This window comes from Pleurodeles waltl, chromosome 1_1, assembly GCF_031143425.1.
Source record: "Pleurodeles waltl isolate 20211129_DDA chromosome 1_1, aPleWal1.hap1.20221129, whole genome shotgun sequence".
NCBI classification, from domain to species: Eukaryota; Metazoa; Chordata; class Amphibia; order Caudata; family Salamandridae; genus Pleurodeles; species Pleurodeles waltl.
Window position 1 is genome coordinate 18,646,378 of NC_090436.1, and position 18,719 is coordinate 18,665,096.

The 18,719-nt window shown below is 46.0% G+C and overlaps 1 protein-coding gene across 1 annotated transcript in view; it reads right to left on the reverse strand.

Moving 5' to 3' along the window:
* The window catches only part of LOC138255248 (ATP-dependent RNA helicase DQX1-like), a 253,590-nt gene that overhangs the window by 51,658 nt on the left and 183,213 nt on the right, over nt 1-18,719 (reverse strand). Inside the window, exons 4-6 of the mRNA XM_069205833.1 lie at nt 10,384-10,774; nt 7,859-8,107; nt 7,000-7,099 (exon numbers count right to left, since the gene is read on the reverse strand). Coding sequence (XP_069061934.1) covers nt 7,000-7,099; nt 7,859-8,107; nt 10,384-10,774 — 740 coding nt within the window. The remainder of the gene's footprint in view (nt 1-6,999; nt 7,100-7,858; nt 8,108-10,383; nt 10,775-18,719) is intronic.

Sequence of the window (18,719 nt, forward strand, 5' to 3'; positions counted from 1 at the left end):
GAGCGCTGTTTAGATTTTCTTATTAATCTAGAATCTTTTGAAACTGTTTAAGGAAATCAAGACTCCGCTTGGGTTTTCTTTCGAGTGATTAAAATCCAGGGAATGTCTGGCTCCATGCTGGGACACAGAACACACAGCTCCTTTCTGAGAGGAGCTGTCTGAAACTGAATCAGCAAGAGGAGACTGGAAGGTTAGCGCCTAGAATCATCGCCTCACTAATTCAACCTCCTGATTTCTTCTTTCTGTTAGGGGGGTGTTAAGTGCTGGGGGAGGAGCCTCTTTCCTACCCCTCATCCCTACCACTAACAGAAACAAGCATTTGCAATGCACTAGGGTCTCGCATTTCTCCGAGTTACAGGTATTAGCAGTTGTAAACTCCCAACATGATTTTTCTTTCCACATTGAAAGAAAAAAACAGCGCGATCGCGCTGCTACAGTTCACTCGTAATGAAACCTATTGATAAAAGTGAAATTATCTATGTAACCGGCAAAAGTGCAATTAACTATGTAACAGGGTCGATGTTATGCAAAGCGCTCGACTTCTGCCCAGCAAGATCGTGCTGGGAACAAAAGATAAAAAGTAGTCCACAAACCTGACGGGAAACAGCGAGCCTCGCTTGTTTTCAGTACTTGGTCGCTGCGCTCGAGGAGGGCTAACCACCGGAAAGGGCATGACGTATGCATGCCTTCCACTAATCAAAAGAAGCGGATTCTAACAGGCAAGCCCACGAACCAATGAAAGACAACTGACGTGACGTGAACAGGGCTCCAAGCCCTTTTCTAACTCCTAAAACATCTTGCAAGCGAAGGCTAGACCCTAAAAAAGTACCTCAGGCTGGTGGGTATGACTGGGGGGAGAGGAGGGCAGCAATTTGGGTCCTGGGCCCTCCCACCAGATAGGACCAGTGAATCCCTCCCAGACCCAACCATATGGATGCATGGAGACCTATGGAACCTCCCCTATCCCCCAGAGGAAAGGGGGGGCTTGTACACCCAAGGGTTTATTTGTCACATCGATCAACATCTTATTTTTTGTTAAAAAAACCCCATAGAAATTCACTGAAAAAAAGGTAAAGTGACGTTATAGTTAGGAATTGTAATTAGATCTTAATTACAACCTAAAAAAACTCCCCAGAAATTCAATAAAAAAGAAAGGTTAAAATGACAGTTAGGTGTCAGTACAAACATACTGTTTTAAATGAACAAAAGCACTGAAATTCACCAGCTCTAGTTCTCTCAAGTAACTATTTCTTTGGCTCTGAAGTAACTATAACTTGCACCCTCGCCATGCACTGCTACATACCTCACAAATTACATCACTCATGACATGTTCTATCACGTCACTGATAATATGACTGCAACGTTCTGAAGTGACATCATTAATGTCAACACTGTGCGTGGCGGGGGCGCGAGTGATACCATTATATAGAAACAAAGAGAAGGGGGAGTGAGGCACACCCCTTACTTCAATCCTAGGATGAATATCTAGACCTTCGCCTGAGGACGGCACACATCACCCCAAATGGTACAACTTGCAGAAAACCCAACATTCCTGCCTAGAGTGGTTACTAACAGTTCTCGACTTGAGCCATGCCTGTCTCAACCTCTCTAGCCCTGTTTGCCTAAACCTGGCCCCAGGACCCCACACAAGGTTACCCCACTTACTCAAACAAGGTCTGTCCATTTGCCTGGCCAAGTGAAACCTTCCCATGTGTTAAAGTGCTTGGAATGCCCCTTTAGTAGTGTAACAACATAGCATTTAAACTCAGACTTTGCTTGTTCTACTATTTTCTTGTGGCTATTACTTTCTGGGAAACCCATATCTTATTCCACCATCTATCCGGCTACCAAATTTTTTATGAGTATTGTATTAACAACAAAATGTACATAAATATTGCATGAAAGCTCTTTAATTACAAAAATAAGACAACAATTTCTGTGGATTGTATTTTTGGAAATATTCTTTATAGGGAAATATATTTTATTTTTATGTGTTGTATTTTATTTATTTATATGAAATATTTCTAAACCACACAGCTGACCACAAGGACAGTGCAGCTTCCAACAGATAACATATGAATCAGAGTACAGTGAGGGATATTATTATAAATAAATATTAGATGGAGAAGAATGCAGAAGAAATAGGTAATTAGGTTGGTGCAAATCTGAGTAGGTAAAGTTTTCAGTTTCTTTCAGAAGGCTATGAGATCCGCATTCAATATCATTGTATTTACTTGTGGATTTTAAAATATAGGCAGATATGGAGTTTCCCTCGAATACTATTAAAACATTTAAATGTAATACCTTCAGTACAAATAAGTTTAATTTGCAACGTGGCCTCTTTAAAGGCCTCAATCTGTTGCAACGTCACCGACATATGTGAGCGTGTCTGCACCCCGGCGAGAAGAGTGCAGCTTGGATTTTGAATGAGGCTAAGAAGAAAAAACAAGAGTGCAGGCTTCTCACTGGCGCACAGATGTGTGTGATTTTGTCTGCACCTGAGCGCTGAGCATGGGGATAAGAGGCTTTTTTTTTTTTTAGGCTTCACTCCGGGTTTCTGTTCCACTTCCCAGATGCATTATGGTCCTTGTAGTTTCCTCTGTCTTCAGACCCTTCCTAGATCACATCCTTGTTGCGGTTTCCTGTTTACTAGCTTGGTTTCTGGATCCTGCAGTTATTTGGACCCCTTTGTATCTGCATTGAGGACTTCTCTCTCTCTCCCTCTTGGTTCTGATCCATACTCCTTTCCAAGCTTTCCTATTCCCTTTCTTGCGTCTCCTGGTTTCCCTGCTCTTCCATATCCCATGTCCCGGTTCAGCCTTCCCTTCATCGGTGGCTCCTGGTTCACGGACTTTGCTGAGTCTCCTTGTCCTTTGCTGTGTTTCTGCTGCTGTCATTTTATTCGTGCTCATTGACACAGTTTCCCTTATTCCCTGAATCTATTTTCCCGTTTCTTGGCTCTTCTCTAGTATGTTTCTGTGTCTTGTTTCCTGCATCTCTGTACCTGTGACAGCCATGTCTCCTAGTCTGTTGTCCACACTTTTCATGATCTGTCCTGTTATGTTCAGACTCCTTGCCTTGTGCTCTGTGTTCCTGTATGTTTCTGTCTTGCCTTGTTAGAGAGTAGGCCTTTTCTTCTCCTGTTTTCAGTTCTTCAGTTCTGTGTATTCCAGTCCAGTTCCTGATCCTACTTCCAGTTCTGCTTTTCCCTCAGGCCAGTGCCTGATTCTGTTCCTGCTTGTCTTTTCTGTTGTGTTATATTTATGATTTTGATTATTGTTACAAAGGGTGCCAAGTGAGATTCTGAGGGCTTGTGCCCCACACAGAGATCCACCAGGGTTTTTTCCCATAAAAGCTGCTGGGTGTCTCCCTGAACTCTGAGATTAATCTGCTCCTTTCCGTCTTGTAAGTTACTTTTCACTCCGCAAAGAGATCACTTCTGAGGAGCAGACAAGCTTCATGCATGAAAGTTTGTCTATCGTTTCCCTGTTTTAATTTCCTGTTTGTGCTTGTGCTTTCCCTGAAGACTTCCCAGGTCCCTGGTCACTGCCTGTTCCAAGCTGCTTCAGTCCTCACCCTCTGTCCGGCCTCCTTCCCAGTCTTCAGGTACTCTCTTGTTTACATTCTACTCCTTCTCAGGAAATCTTTTGGCACTAAAGATAGCAAACACCGTCCCCATTACCTTACCCTGTCCCGATCGGCACTAGATCCCGGACAAGGAGAGCGCGGACGGGCTTGAGCTCTCGACTTCGAGGGAGACGTCTCTCGTGCCTTCTTTCGGTGTTCAGCGATGTACAGCTTTGTTTCATGTTCCCAGAACGCCTTCTGATTCGCAAGGGCACACTTCTCACAGCACCTGAATTTATTCCCCAAACATCGGAGGCATAGCGCACAGAAGGCCGTCACAGGCATGCGTTTGCGACAGTCACTACAAGTTTTAAACACTGTAGTTTTAGTAGGGAACATAATTCCGTTGCACACTGGAGAGAAGAATTTTGAGAAAAAAAAGAAAAAAAAAACAACCGACGAGTAAAAAGTCCCGAAGCAGTGCACAAAGGCGTAGAAAGAAAATAACTGATGTGGATGTGTAGGGGTGATGCTTATAACTGGGCAGAACAAAGTCAACACACGGTTGCACAGCGCCACCTACTGGCACGCAGGAGCAATACTGTTCAAGTCTTCCCAGTCCAGCCAGGCACCTGGGGATGTTCTAAAGGTGAGGAATCTGCAGTTAGAATTATCCATCAGAAATAATGCTTCACTACGGCAGCGGCGTATTCATGACTTCTCGATAAAGGAACTGAGCTTCCAGGGATTCTTTGAATAGGGAGCATGAGCCCTTAACGCTCCTCGGAGATACTGCCAATGTTTCAAAGTCCAGTTCTGTCTGTACAGTATGCCTTTTACCTCTTAACCCTAACACCTTATATTTACTGTTATACCTTCTGATGACAAGAAGGTTGAATTATGAGTTTTCATTATCTTTACAAATGGCATCCTGAAGTGGGACAGAGGCCAGAGTCTTTGGACGGTTGCTCATGAAAATTAAATATAAAACTTTAATGTTCCCTTTCTTTCCTGATTATGTGTGAAATATCACACTTTGGCTGTGAAAGAGCCATCACTGGACACTTAAGAGAAGCCACAGCCAGTATCGTGTAATTGTTGAAATTCTGACCATGTCCTTCAGGATATACCTCTCGTTGGGGTAGCATTTCTGATCTGGACCCAGAGGATAAAGGATTTTATCCAAAGTAAAAACAATTCAGTTTATTGCCAGATTTAGCTCAGCAGTCCCCAAAACATTTTGGGCTGAAACCACAAAGCTTTTATTCGGGGGGAGAGAGAGAGTCTAACATTCCATACCTGCACTTGGAAGATAACTTTTTAATGCTGCAACTAGATGTGTGATGTGTCTCAATCACAGAGAAGTTAACTGATCAAAGAGCTACATCCCGCCCTCTATAAGATTTTATCCAGCCATCTGCACTTTTCTGGATTCCGATGGTCAGAGAAATATATATTCAATTCCTTTGGCAGCCTGCAGGTGGCAGCAGAGCCTCTTGAATCTTCTCTAATGTAAATTATCGACCAACACTTTTCGTGACAGATCTTTGAAAAATGCAAGTTCCTGGTGCAGATAGTCCACGCTGTTTATAACCCCAATTGCCAGAATTGTGTAAAAAGGAGCAGACTGAGTTTAATTTTGTTTGACCTTCATTAATGGCTCAAGTTTATTTTGAATTTCTTTGTTTTGTTTTACTGAAATTCTTTCTTGAAGTGTGTTTATTTTTTTTATTGTGTGCTGCAAAATTGGACAAATTCTCATTTCATGTAAATTTTCAGTATTTAAAATTAAAAATTAATAGCCTGCTGTTTTCTTATCTATAGTGAAGTAATTGATTATTTTGTCAGAGCATTTGCTAATGTTTGTCATTTTTACTCATATCTCATTTGTCAGTGCGAGCATGGCATTGTTTCTTTGTAATTGTCACATTTGTCTTTTGTTCTGAGTCATATCACACAGATTACAAAGAAGATCCAAGTAAGCCTTATTCATTCAATTACGTTTTATTCATTCATTTATAAAACTTTTTTTTTTTTTTGGCCTCCAAATATTTGTAAAATATACAATGTGACCCTCGTACTGAAAAGTTTGGAACCCCCTGATTTACAGTACTGACCCAAGACACTGGGGCACTGCACCCCTTTGTGAATGGCAGCGAAAATGTTTTTTTAGAGCAGGCAGTGGTCTAACGGACCACTGCCTGCTCTGAAAAAATTAAAATAAAACTTTTCTTTTTAAATGCAACTTGTTTTCTTTTAAGGGAAATGGGCTACGATAAAAAAAAAAAATAAAAAAAAGAAACTGCTTTATTTAAAAGTAGTCACAGACATGGTGGTCTGCAGTCTCCAGCAGGCCACCCTCCCTATGAGGGAGGCCATTCCCAATGGGGTCGCAAATTGCGACCTACCTCATGAATATTCATGAGTAAGGTCATTTGTGACCCCATTGCGAATGGCAAACAGTGTATAGTACACTGTTGTACATAAGTTTTTGCGACTCGGAATTTGCACTCGGGGTCGTACATCTGGCCCATACTTGCTAATGCTGGGGTTTCTCTGTGTTCGGTCTCAGGGACAGTCAAGAATGTCCCTTCCAGATTATGTCACTAGTTGTAAGTGGAAAGGATGGAGCCTGGGCAGTGAAAAAGTTACAACTTGATATGAAGTTTCACAATGGGACAGTGCGCTAAGTATTTTGGCGTTGATCCTCCTGGTTAATTCACATAAACATTTGACCTTAAAAGTCCAGATAAAAAGCCTTGTTGGTCATTACTGTGTTGTCTACCACTCAACTAGTTATGCACGTATGGAAACCATTATAGTTATTTTCAATGGAAGATTGTTCCATAGTCCTACAAGTCTACTAGCTATGGTGTGATGTACAACTATGGTGTGATGTACAACTAACCAACCTACAAGTTAAATTTTATGCACTGCAAGGTTTTACCATTTGTAAAAGGCCATGTTTAGTCATTGCAAGACTGTTAAAGGTGGTCATATCAAAGCTTGCCATGCACCAGCGAGGTCGTTGAAGAGTTGCGAGTTCACAGCTCAAAGATAAAGGCACTCAGTGAATCATAAATGGGGTTTCCAATTTTGAGTTTGAAAACCAACCTCAAATTCTCATTGACAGGCCTTTTGTTAGTTAGTTAGAGCTCCTATCCTTCCATGTGAGCTCCTTCCAAACTGGACTCAAAAAGTTCAGGTAAACTTCTCAATGACAACAGTCACAGGAAATGTAAATAATCTTCGATAGTTCCTACCACAGGGCCACTGCTCGCCAGCAAGCCGCATCTTTCAACCACTAGAAGGCATGCCCTGACAATGAGCATTACTGCAATATGAAATGAGGTTTTCAGAGTTTGGAATCCTGCCCACAAACTCAGAGCCTGGTCCTGCAAAGAATGAAAGCAGAGCTCTGCGTCTTCTCACCTGGCGAGTCTCCCAGGGCGCGCATCCTCCGTAACGCGGCCTGGCTCCTACTGATGGGTCTGAAAACTTGGGAGTCACCTCGGATCCGGGGATTGTAAACCTGGGGTGAGAAGAGGAATAAACAGGTGGGTAGAAGCAGAGAGAAAGGCAGCATGGGCTAAAAAATTATAGTAAGATTTCCAAAGTCACCAATGGATGTCTCATTCAAGCAAAGTCTAAGGATGGGGCTAAGGTCCAAATTCAGTTGTGAATGTCCCCAGAAGTTATAATTAAAATAATTAAAATCTTCAAATCATCTGGAATGCTAAAGGTGAACCTATAATCCTGCCAGTTTATCAATTAAGAAATCAACGACTGCTTGCAAGAGGCTAAATTCTAAGATATCAGGACAGAAAGGAAAATCAGTGATGCTTGTCCCCATAATCTGTTGAAAGATTACATTTACCCCTCAAGATGGTCGTTCAATAGACTACAAATTATATCATCCCTGTTTTTTCCAAGTCTTTCTAGTGGTGATTCTGCCTGCTGTTGTCATTTTCTTCATAATTCTGCATTCACAGAGTTTGAAGCCTCATTCCCCTTTTATCCCCCAACTGGCAGAACCTTCCCTGGAGGAAATCAGTTTTTTTTTTTTTTTTTCTCTCTCTCTCTCTCCTCTCCCCCAGCTGTCTCCTAGTCACTGATTTTAAAGTGCTCTTCAGTCCCTCACCGTTCGCTCTGCTTCTTCGTCCATCCCACATCATGTTTTTTAACAAATTAACAAAACCATAGTAGGGTGACAAGAACACAGATAAAAGACCCATGAGTGACGAAACGTCTCCCTTTTCCATGTCAACACGTGTCGCGCCCTCGTACTTACATTCTTGAGCTCTACTCCAGTGTCGATGACATAGCGCACCGTTTGGAGGGAAAAGGACGACTCGGCCAGTGAGTCGGTGATGACCACCTTTCGTCGGTAGCCACCTTCTCCTCGCTCCGGAAGCGCCTCATAGACCTTCTGCGCAGAGCACCCCGCGCCCCGGTGAAGAGGTATGGGAAGCAGCTCCCCAAGGACAGGGTTGAGAGCCACTACCTCGGTCCTGATGGCTTCACAGCAGTCGCTGACCTCCTGTTAGAAAAGACAAGGCACACAATGTTGTTGCAGTCCACTCATCCTGGGCGCCCACCTGACATCTTCCGCTAACCTGGAGGGAGAGGATGAAGGATGCTCTCTTGCATACATACCTTGTCCCAAAGCTAGAGGAAGCAGCAGAAACATGAGGCGTGGTCAAGTTCTGAGAAGTGTCCCAGCACAGGGCCTGGCTGAGCAGGAGAGGAGGTGGTCATAAGAGAGGGCAGATAATGTAGGGTTAGGGTTTAGAATCTATCAGACTAACCAGTGAAGCTTAAAAGGAGGATGACAGGTGGGGACAGAAATGTACAGGTGCACTGAGGAGTCATGTACAGAGAATGCCATATGGGCAGGAAAGCAGCCATTCTACGGCTTACAAAGGCCAGATGTCTACTCCCTCTCCGATACCTCCGACAATGCCAACATGGAGCAGTCAGACAACTTTAGCTGTGAAGGAAGACTCCTTGTGGCTTTGAGAGCAGAACTTGCCCTCTTCCAGCATCAGGGCTGGTCAGCAGCTTGCGGAAGCTGGTGTCCAAGAGCAGCTATTATCCTTGATTTTGGTATTGGTTAACTGCCTGTTGTGGGGGCTCAGAAATGTGGGTGTGGAAGGGGTTTCACCCTAGCTCGGCGGGTGTCGAGTTTGATTAGGGCGTCCATGTTTTAATTATACAAACTGCTGTAGTTACAGTCATTGAAGAGAGTCACAAAAGAGCATTTCTAGCAATCCTGATTCACTTCCATGGGGACACGGTAGTTCCATTAATCATTGATTTGTCGCACCCCTTTATTAAGTTATGTGTATTTGTAAAGCGCACTATCACCCGCGAGGGTATGCTGGTGCTGAGCGGGTGTGGTGACTAGCCCTGCCTAGGGTAGGTTGGTTAATCACCCGCGAGGGTATGCTGGTGCTGAGCGGGTGTGGTGACTAGCCCTGCCTAGGGTAGGTTGGTTAATCACCCGCGAGGGTATGCTGGTGCTGAGCGGGTGTGGTGACTAGCCCTGCCTAGGGTAGGTTGGTTAATCACCCGCGAGGGTATGCTGGTGCTGAGCGGGTGTGGTGACTAGCCCTGCCTAGGGTATGTTGGTTTATCACCCGCAAGGGTATCCTGGTGCGGAGTGAGGGTGCGTGACTAGCCCTGCCTAGGGTAGGTTGGTTTATCACCCGCGAGGGTATCCTGGTGCGGAGTGAGGGTGCGTGACTAGCCCTGCCTAGGGTAGGTTGGTTTATCACCCGCAAGGGTATCCTGGTGCTGGGCGGGTGTGGTGACTAGCCCTGCCTAGGGTAGGTTGGTTAATCACCCGCGAGGGTATGCTGGTGCTGAGCGGGTGTGGTGACTAGCCCTGCCTAGGGTAGGTTGGTTAATCACCCGCGAGGGTATGCTGGTGCTGAGCGGGTGTGGTGACTAGCCCTGCCTAGGGTAGGTTGGTTAATCACCCGCGAGGGTATGCTGGTGCTGAGCGGGTGTGGTGACTAGCCCTGCCTAGGGTAGGTTGGTTAATCACCCGCGAGGGTATGCTGGTGCTGAGCGGGTGTGGTGACTAGCCCTGCCTAGGGTAGGTTGGTTTATCACCCGCGAGGGTATCCTGGTGTGGAGTGAGGGTGCATGACTAGCCCTGCCTAGGGTAGGCTGGTTTATCACCCGCGAGGGTATCCTGGTGCTGAGCAGGTGTGGTGACTAGCCCTGCCTAGGGTAGGTTGGTTAATCACCCGCGAGGGTATCATGGTGCGGAGCAGGTGTGCGTGACTAGCCCTGCCTAGGGTAGGTTAGTTAATCACCCGCAAGGGTATCCTGGCGCTGAGCAGGTGTGCATGACTAGCCCTGCCTAGGGTAGGTTAGTTAATCACCCGCAAGGGTATCCTGGCGCTGAGCAGGTGTGCGTGACTAGCCCTGCATGTGCCAGGTTGGTTAACTCTATAGTCAGGTATACATTGCATGAATTGCTCTTCCAATAGTGGTTCCACTTCAGTTTTCATCATTTAAACTTTTTTCTGCCTCTTCTGAGGTGTAACAAACTTCTACACTTCAAACAAAGCAGAAGTTCTTACCTAGCAGCACCCGACAATCCCCCGACAAAGGCAGCCTAGAATACTCAGCTCTGCTACAGCTGAAGACTAGCTTTATGGAATGGGAGGACATAGGTAACACCTTCGTACCGGAGACTTGATGGAATAGGCGAGGAGGGCTTCTTACAAGGATCATGAGAGAATCAAGTAGGATCACAACACCTCCTCACTAGCACGCCACAGACTGAAGATTTCAGAGACGCACCTTTTCACTGGCCAGGAACACCATGATGTCCCCCGCTTCCTCCTTTCGGTGGATGTCGAGCACCATCTGACATGCAGAAGAAACACGGTCCCGGGCCTGGGGGTCTTTGTAAACCACCTCTGCTTCGGGAGGCGGACCCTCCTCAGTCCATGGCACATGCACCACCGGGGTGTCCTCACCGCAGAAGGCACGCAGCCGGGCCTCCAGAGCTGGGGCAGAGATGATCACGATTTTCAGATCCGGGCGCTGTCGTAGCACGTCCTTCAGCAGACCAAGCAGCACGTCTGTTGCCACCGTGCGTTCTTGCACCTCATCGATCACGATCAACCCGTACTGGTGCAGCAGCGGGTCAGACATCATCTCATTCAGCAGCATATCATCTGAGAGGTACCTGCAAGGGAGAGGTTAGGGACTTTATTCGTAAACAATGCACAAATTCAAAGTCTAGATCTTCTAAGGGAAGTTTAGGAGGGTCTGTTAAGGACATCCCAAGACAGATTACAGAAACAATAGCTTGGTACAATCCTAAGGATTAGCCTCACGCATTTGTTATGACACAATGTCCTTCGCCTCACGTGAGAAACTACTAATCTGCGACGAATCACTGTAAACCTGACTGAACTCATTCTTGGCTGAATCATGCTCAGAGCTCTTAACTAATGTTGGTGGAGAAGATTTTCTGCCAGTGTGTCAACACCTATAGAGTCATTAGGCATCAACAGACCTATGACTGAACAGGACTATGCGAAGTGGTCACTTAAAGGTGGTATCAATCAATCAATCAGTCAGTATCTGTAAAGCGCAGCACTCTCACCCCTAGGGGTATCTGTGCCCTGAGGGTGGCAAGTCTCCGTCGAGCAGCCAGGTCTAGAGTTTCTTTCTGAAGTCTGCCAGGGAGGGTGCCGTTTGGAGGTGGATAGCAGGTCGTTCCAGGTCTTGGCAGCGATGCAGGAGAAGGAGCGGCTCCAATGAATGCGGGGGTGTGTGTGAGGGCAGAACAGGAGAAGCGCAGATAGGTGGAGAGTGGATGGAAGTTCAGCCTGTGGCTGAGGTAGACCGGTCCTTGATTGTGTTGGGCCTTGTAGGCATAGTTGAGGACCTTGAAATGGTATCTCTTCCGGATGGGGAGCCAGTGAAGGTTTCTGTGGTGGGGAGTGATGTGGGTCGGTTTGGGGTGGTCTAGGATGAGTCTGGCTGCCGCATTCTGTATGGTCGGGAGTCTTTTGAGGAGCTGGGAGGAGATGCCTGCCTAGAAAGTGTTGCCATAGTTGAGGCGGCTCGTGACAAGGAACTGGGTGACTGTTTTTCTGGTGTTGACTGGGTCCGTCTGAAGATTCTCTGGTACATGCGAAGAGTGTGGAACCAGGAGAAGGCACAGGCAAGACAAGATATGTTTGACTATTTTCGATAGGATCTGTGTTGGGTTTTCCATAATATTGTTTTAACGTTACTCCTCAGCTTTAAGACCAAATAGACCCAATGGAACTTTACAATTTTGTGTTTTTTTTCCTGGAAGTTCCACTCGGCTCAGTTACGGTCACTGCTTGGGTAGCTTGGCCTTCAGGACTTCAATCGACATAGTAGTCAAACTTCGGGAGTTCCATCAATGCAGCCTATGGTGCCAGTTTCAATACTGGTGATGTGTCTTGATGACAACCCAAGAGATCAAGTAACCGCCATCTTGAAATTACAGAAAACAAAGTTTGTATATTTTTGAGGTGATGTTCTCACAGAGACTCGAATTACAACTAAACTTGACTTTACATTTAGATTTTTATGCTCCTGGATATTCTCTATCACTTCATGCAATGTTGAAACGCTGAAACCGATCCCAGGATGCTTTTTCCGGTCCAGGGAGGACCTGGCCTGGCAGTTCGGGCTGGACTGTTCCCATGAGGAACAGGGTCAAGACTGATTTGCATATGGCTGGGTCCAAACTGGGATGGCATGGTGAGCAACAGAACGATGGATTAAACCCAGATCTGTGACTGGGGGTGAGTGTTTGCATTGTTCAGCACTCCGTCCATCATCCTTTTGTGTTGTCCTCAACTCCTCCATCACCACAGATGCCTTCCCGGACAGATGGAAAAAAAGCAGAGATCAGACCCCTTCTAAAGAAACGCTCCTCCGATCCCAGCGAACTGTCCGATCCCAGTGAACTCAAAACCCCGTAATCTGCCAAAGTACTCAAGCACGCCATCAACCAGCAGCTCACTGAATACCTGGAACAAAACAACCTGCTTGAAGTCTCCCAATCAGGATTCTGAGACAACCAAAGCATGGAGACCGCAGTGATCGCAGCCACAGACTACATCAGAACCCTCCACAGAGGTGAAGTGAGGCATCCGGATGCTCTGCGTATGTCCTGTAAGGAAGGAGGTGATCCACTTGAGGGAGTTCTCCTGTATGCCGATGTTGTAAAGTCTTTAATGAGGGTGTCATGGGATACGGTGTTGAATGCTGCTGAGAGGTCGAAGAGGATCAGGGAGGCAGGCTCCCTGCGGGCGTCACCCAGGCCCTCGTCACCAGGCGCCTCGACTACAGAAACACACTGTAATCCGGCATCTCCTCCCAGTTCCTCAAAAGACTCCAGTCCATACAGAATGCTGCACCAGACCCGTCCTGGACCCACATCACCCCCCACCTCAGAAACCTTCACTGGCTCTCCACCCAGAAGAGATGAAAGTTCAAGATACTCATGCATGTCTACAAGGCCTTATACAATCAGGGACGGCTTACATCAACCACCGACTGAATCTCAATATCTCAATATATATATATATATATATATATATATATATATATATATATATATATCTCTCTCTCTCTCTTTCTCTCTCTCCCTCTCTCCCTCTCTCCCTCTCCAGATACCTCAAGGAATGACAGTGCTTCAATCTACTAATACTGATTGATATGACACTTGAGGCGCACTTGAAAGAGACTCCTCCTGTCACCCCAAATGTTAGTTGATACTTAGGCAGGACCGATCTTTGGTCCCGCCAGCCAGTCAGGCCTCAATCACAGTGTAATTACAGTGCCACAGCCTGTTTGACAGGTCTGATGGGTTGACTTTTAACATTTGGGGCATCTTTCAAAAGAGGGGACCAGAATGCTAACACACTTTGTGCGTATCCACTGTCTGGTTGATGAAAGCTCAGCTTTGGTTTTACCAGACTTCTGTCTCCGAGTTTGTTTGAGGCCCAGGGGTTCTGAATAAAACTGGACTCTTGTGTTAGATGTGGGAGGACGGCAGGACTATCATAGTACATGCCCCACACACACCTACAGCCCTTAGAGCCAAGATTTGGTAAGGCCGAAGACTTCGGCCCCCTTGAAAATGCACAAAGTGGGTAAGCTGAGCCTCAGGAACCTTTACCCCTTTGGGTAGGGCACTGAGAAACCTTTACTCCATTGATTAGGGCATTGCCAGGGGTAATTCCCACCCACTAGAGCTCATGCCAGGTATAAATGCGGCACCTCCAGGCACCTACTTCGGAACACTTGTGGACCTGAGGAAGATCAGAAGAGGACTGAGCCGGTTGTCTTCAACCTGAGCCAGGGAGGACTGGACCTGCACACTCTCTTGTACCCACAACAAACAAGTGGACTCCAACGGTCATAAGGTTGACCTCCTGTTAAAGCTACAGGAACACAATACCTTACAAGAAGCAAGTTCCTGCAACTGCACCGTTGACCAGTGGCAACTGGACCTGGACTGGACTCTCCTGTTGACCTGTACCTGCCACCCTGCAAGTCTCCAAGTGCCTCTCTGGGGTCCAGGAGCAGCTTTAGAAGTGAAGTCCAGTGGTTTATTGGAACTTAAAGGTCTAAAGTCAGAAGAGAAAAACTTTGACCAGGACAAACCTGGTTAATTGTATCCGACCTGCACTCCAACATGATCAATGTCAAATTGCACCCAAGTCCTTTTCTACTGCAACCATTGACTATCACTGGCACTTTGTGTTTCATGCAGCTATTTTTACATAAAATGTTAAAACATGAGATCTTTGGTTCCCCCTTTATTTGATTTCTGTCATTTTGGTGTTGCTTTGTTAATAAATTAAATTAGATGTATTTTTCTAAATTTGTTTTGGGATTTTAATTGTTTTGCATTTCAACTTTATTACTGTTTTGGTACAGCATAAATACTTCATACATTGCCTCCTAGTTAATCCTGTCTGCTCTGTGCCACGGCTGCCAGGGGGTTGAGTTTCAATCATCAAGAGGGATGCTTGGCAGCAGCTTGAGGCGTAAAGTACTTTAGGACCTGTGTGTGTGGTGTCCAGACCGTACGTTGTACGGAGCATAAATCTCCAATGAAGATTAAAAGAAGGAATTAATTTATGGACAAGACTGGAGGCAGATGGATATAGCAGGTTTGTGATGAGGGATGTTTTCCAGAAAGTAAAGAGCACTCCTTGCAAATAGGTTGAAGCTGTTTATTAAGTCACCAACAATGTCTCCTGTCCGCAGCCTCCATCAACTGTCCCCAGTCTCCTCCTCCTGGAATCCCCCTCAGGCCACATTCTACACTCCACAGCCTGTCAGGAGCAGTACAATGATAATACAAGTGCATAGACTAGATTATCATTTGACATGTCACAAGATCTAACACATCCCCCTTTCTAAACATTAAAATGAACTAAAAACATAGCGTAAAAAATGAAAATAAAAAGATAACTTCAATACTTAAAATATATATATCCGACCCGAAACACGGAGCGAAAAGGAACACGTCCGAACCCGATGGCGGAAAAAAACAATCTAAGATGGAGTCGACGCCCATGCGCAATGGAGTCGAAATGGGAGGAGTCCCTCGGTCTCGTGACTCGAAAAGACTTCTTCGAAGAAAAACAACTTGTAACACTCCGAGCCCAACACCAGATGGCGGGATGTGCACAGCATGTGTATCTGCAGCTACACATGCCATCGAACATATATATATATACAAACTCACATAAACAGGACCATATAATGCATATAAAGGATGCTTGTCCTAACCAATCAATGAAGCATACTCATAATCACTAAATCTCTTCGGCTTTATCTTAACATGATTAGATGTTCTATTTTCAGTGACCTTGGCTGCAGTTTTTTTTGTTCCAAACAATTGTCTCATTTCAATCTCGCTGTACAAAGTAACCTTCCTCATATTTCACCACTTTCCATCTGACAATCTCACCAAGTTTCATTTGGCTTCGAGCACCTCTTTAGGAGCTGACCATTTGGAAAATCCCTTTTTACACATATCCCCTTCACGCACTCGGACATACATTCCCTTTTCACACCTTCTTCTCCCTTTTAGCAACTTTTCATTATGTCTTTGCACATAGTGGTCTTGGTACTTCCTAACCTTTTCTTTCATTGTTTTTTCCTTCAACCCCTGTCGATTTGTCCTTTCCATCCAAGCAGGCATGGCCACTGTGCACGGCACTCTACCTTTAATCAACTTAAATGGGGTTTCCCCAGTTACAGAATGTGGTGTAATTCTGTAATCCCATAACATATCCTTCACTTGTTTTTTCCAACACAGGTTTCCAGACATAGCTAGTTGTATATACTCTCCCAACACCCTGTTGAAAAGCTCCACCAAACCATTCCTCCTGGGATGATAGACAGGTGTCTTGTGATGCTTAATACCCCACTTGCTAAGAAATGACTCGAATTCCTCAGAAACAAATTGAGGACCATTGTCAGACAGAATAATGCCTGGACATCCTTCCCTTCTAAAAACCTCCTCACAAAATGTAATCACATTGGATGACTTTACATCTCTCATGAACGCCACTTAGAATGGTAAACCCAAGTTGGACCTAAAGGACCTCAAGAACCTCCAGCCTTTCTCCCTGCTCCCCTTCCTGGCAAAAGTCATCGAGAAGGCCGTCAACAGACAACTAACCTGCTTCCTCGAGGAGAACTGCACCCTGGATCCTTCCCAATCCGGATTCCGCAGCAACCACAGTACTGAAACTCCCCTCATCGCCACCACCGACGACATCAGAACCATACTGGACAACGGTGAAACCGCTACCCTTATCCTCCTGGACCTCTCGGGCCGCGTTCAACACGGTCTCCCACCACACCCTACGCTCACGCCTCAGCAATGCAGGAACCCAGAGAGTTCGCCTCCCCCCCATCCCGCTCAGAGGCCACCGAAATCATCTGTGGCGTACCCCAGGGTTCGCCCCTCAGCTCGACCTTCTTCAACGTCTACATGGCCCCGCTCGCTAACACTGCCCGATTCCACAACCTCAACATCATCTCATACGCCGACGACACCCAGCTGATCCTCTCCCTCACCAAGGACTCCGCCATGACCAACCTCCACAAAGGAATGAAGGCCATCGCCGAATGGATGAAAAACAGCTGCCTCAAACTCAGTTCCAACAAGACGGAAATCCTCAGCTTCGGCTCCACTCCCTCCGCATGGGATGACTCCTGGTGGCCTGCCTCTGGGAGCCACTCAGACTCTCACCGACCACGTACGCAACCTAGGATTCATCTTGGATTCCTCATTATCCATGACCCAGCAAGTCAACCCGATCTCCTCCTCCTGCTTAAACACCCTCCGCATGCTCCGAAAGATCTACAAATGGATCCCCACCAAAACCAGAAGAACAGTCACCCAAGCCCTCGTAAGCAGCAAACTGGACTACGGAAATGCCCTCTACGCAGGAACCACGGCCAAACTCTGGAAGAGGCTGCAACGCATCCAGAACGCCGCCGCACGTCTCATCCTGGACATCCCCCGCCACTGCCATATCACAGGCCATTTGAGACCTGCACTGGCTTCCAGTCAACAAGAGAATCACCTTCAAACTCCTCACCCACGCTCACAAAGCACTGCACAACACCAGACCAGAATACCTCAACAGACGGCTCTCCTTCTATACCCCGACCCGGCATCTCCGCTCCGCCGCCCTCACAACCATTCCACGCATCTGTAGAACTACAACCGGCGGCAGATCATTCTCGCACATCACCACCAAGACATGGAACACTCTTCCTACTCACCTGCGTCAGACCAAAGACCTCCTTACCTTCAGGAAACTTCTCAAGACCTGGCTGTTCGAGCAGTAGCAGCACCCTGCCCTCCTGCCCTCACTCCCCCTCAGCACCCTGAGACCCTCACGGGGGAGTAGTGCGCTTTACAGATTTTTGATTGATTGATCATTACTATTGCAAACCTGTCATTAGTACCTAAACACTCAAAAGGACCACAAATGTCTATGGCTACTTTCTTCCATGCTCTATCAGGAAATGGAATGAAATTGAAAGGTGTGTCCTGTGATGTGTGAGACTTGTCACTATACGCACATGGAATACAGTTCTGACAAAATGCTCAGTCTGTATATCCATGCCTGGCCACCAAAAATCAATCCGAGCTTTTCGCTTTATGGCCGACATTCCCCTATGCCCCACATGTAGTAACTCCATTAGTCTATGACGTAAATGTTTGGGTACCACTAATCTTTCACACCTCCTCACAATACCATCGGAGACAGACAATTCATTCCACACATTTTTGAAAACACACAAATATTCCAACATCTTCCAACCCTGCTTAGATAACGATGCCCTTGTGAGCAAACTCAATTTGGTATCGTGTAATACGGCCTGTTTCCATTCCTCCTCACTGATGGCACCATCACTCATTTCAGCTATTTCGGCCACCATCCATTCCTCGTCCTCAGGATACTCTTCCCCAACCAATGGTAGCCTCGACAAACAGTAAGCGTTCACATTCTTTGTCCCTGGCACATACTTTACGGTAAACACAAACTCCTGAAGTCTATATATCCACTTAGCTATGCGTAGAGTAGCTCTGCTAGCTCCCCTCATAGAAAACAAATCAACTAAAGGCTTGTGGTCTGTGCGTAATTCAAATTCCACACCCCACACAAATGTTCTAAAGTGTTGTATACCCCACCAAGCCAATGCTTCCTTTTCTAATGTAGAGTATGTGCTTTCAGCACCTTTGAGTGTACGAGAAGCAAATGCCACAGCGCTTTCCCGACCATCACACTTCTGCATGAACACTGCTCCCAGACCGTAATTGCTGGCATCTGTTATGATCACTATTTCATCAGCAGGATCAAAAGGTTTTAACACTACCACTTTTACAATAGAGCCCTTAATATCCTCAAACGCCCGTTGGCATTCCTGTGTCCAATTAAATATCATTCCTTTTTCAGAAGTGCTCACAACACATGGCCCTTTCAGAAAAATGATCCACAAACTTTGAATAATATTCCGCAAGCCCCAAAAAAGAACGCAGTTGTTCTGTATCTTGAATAACAGGTGCTTTTTCAATTGCTTAGACCATTGTGCAAGTG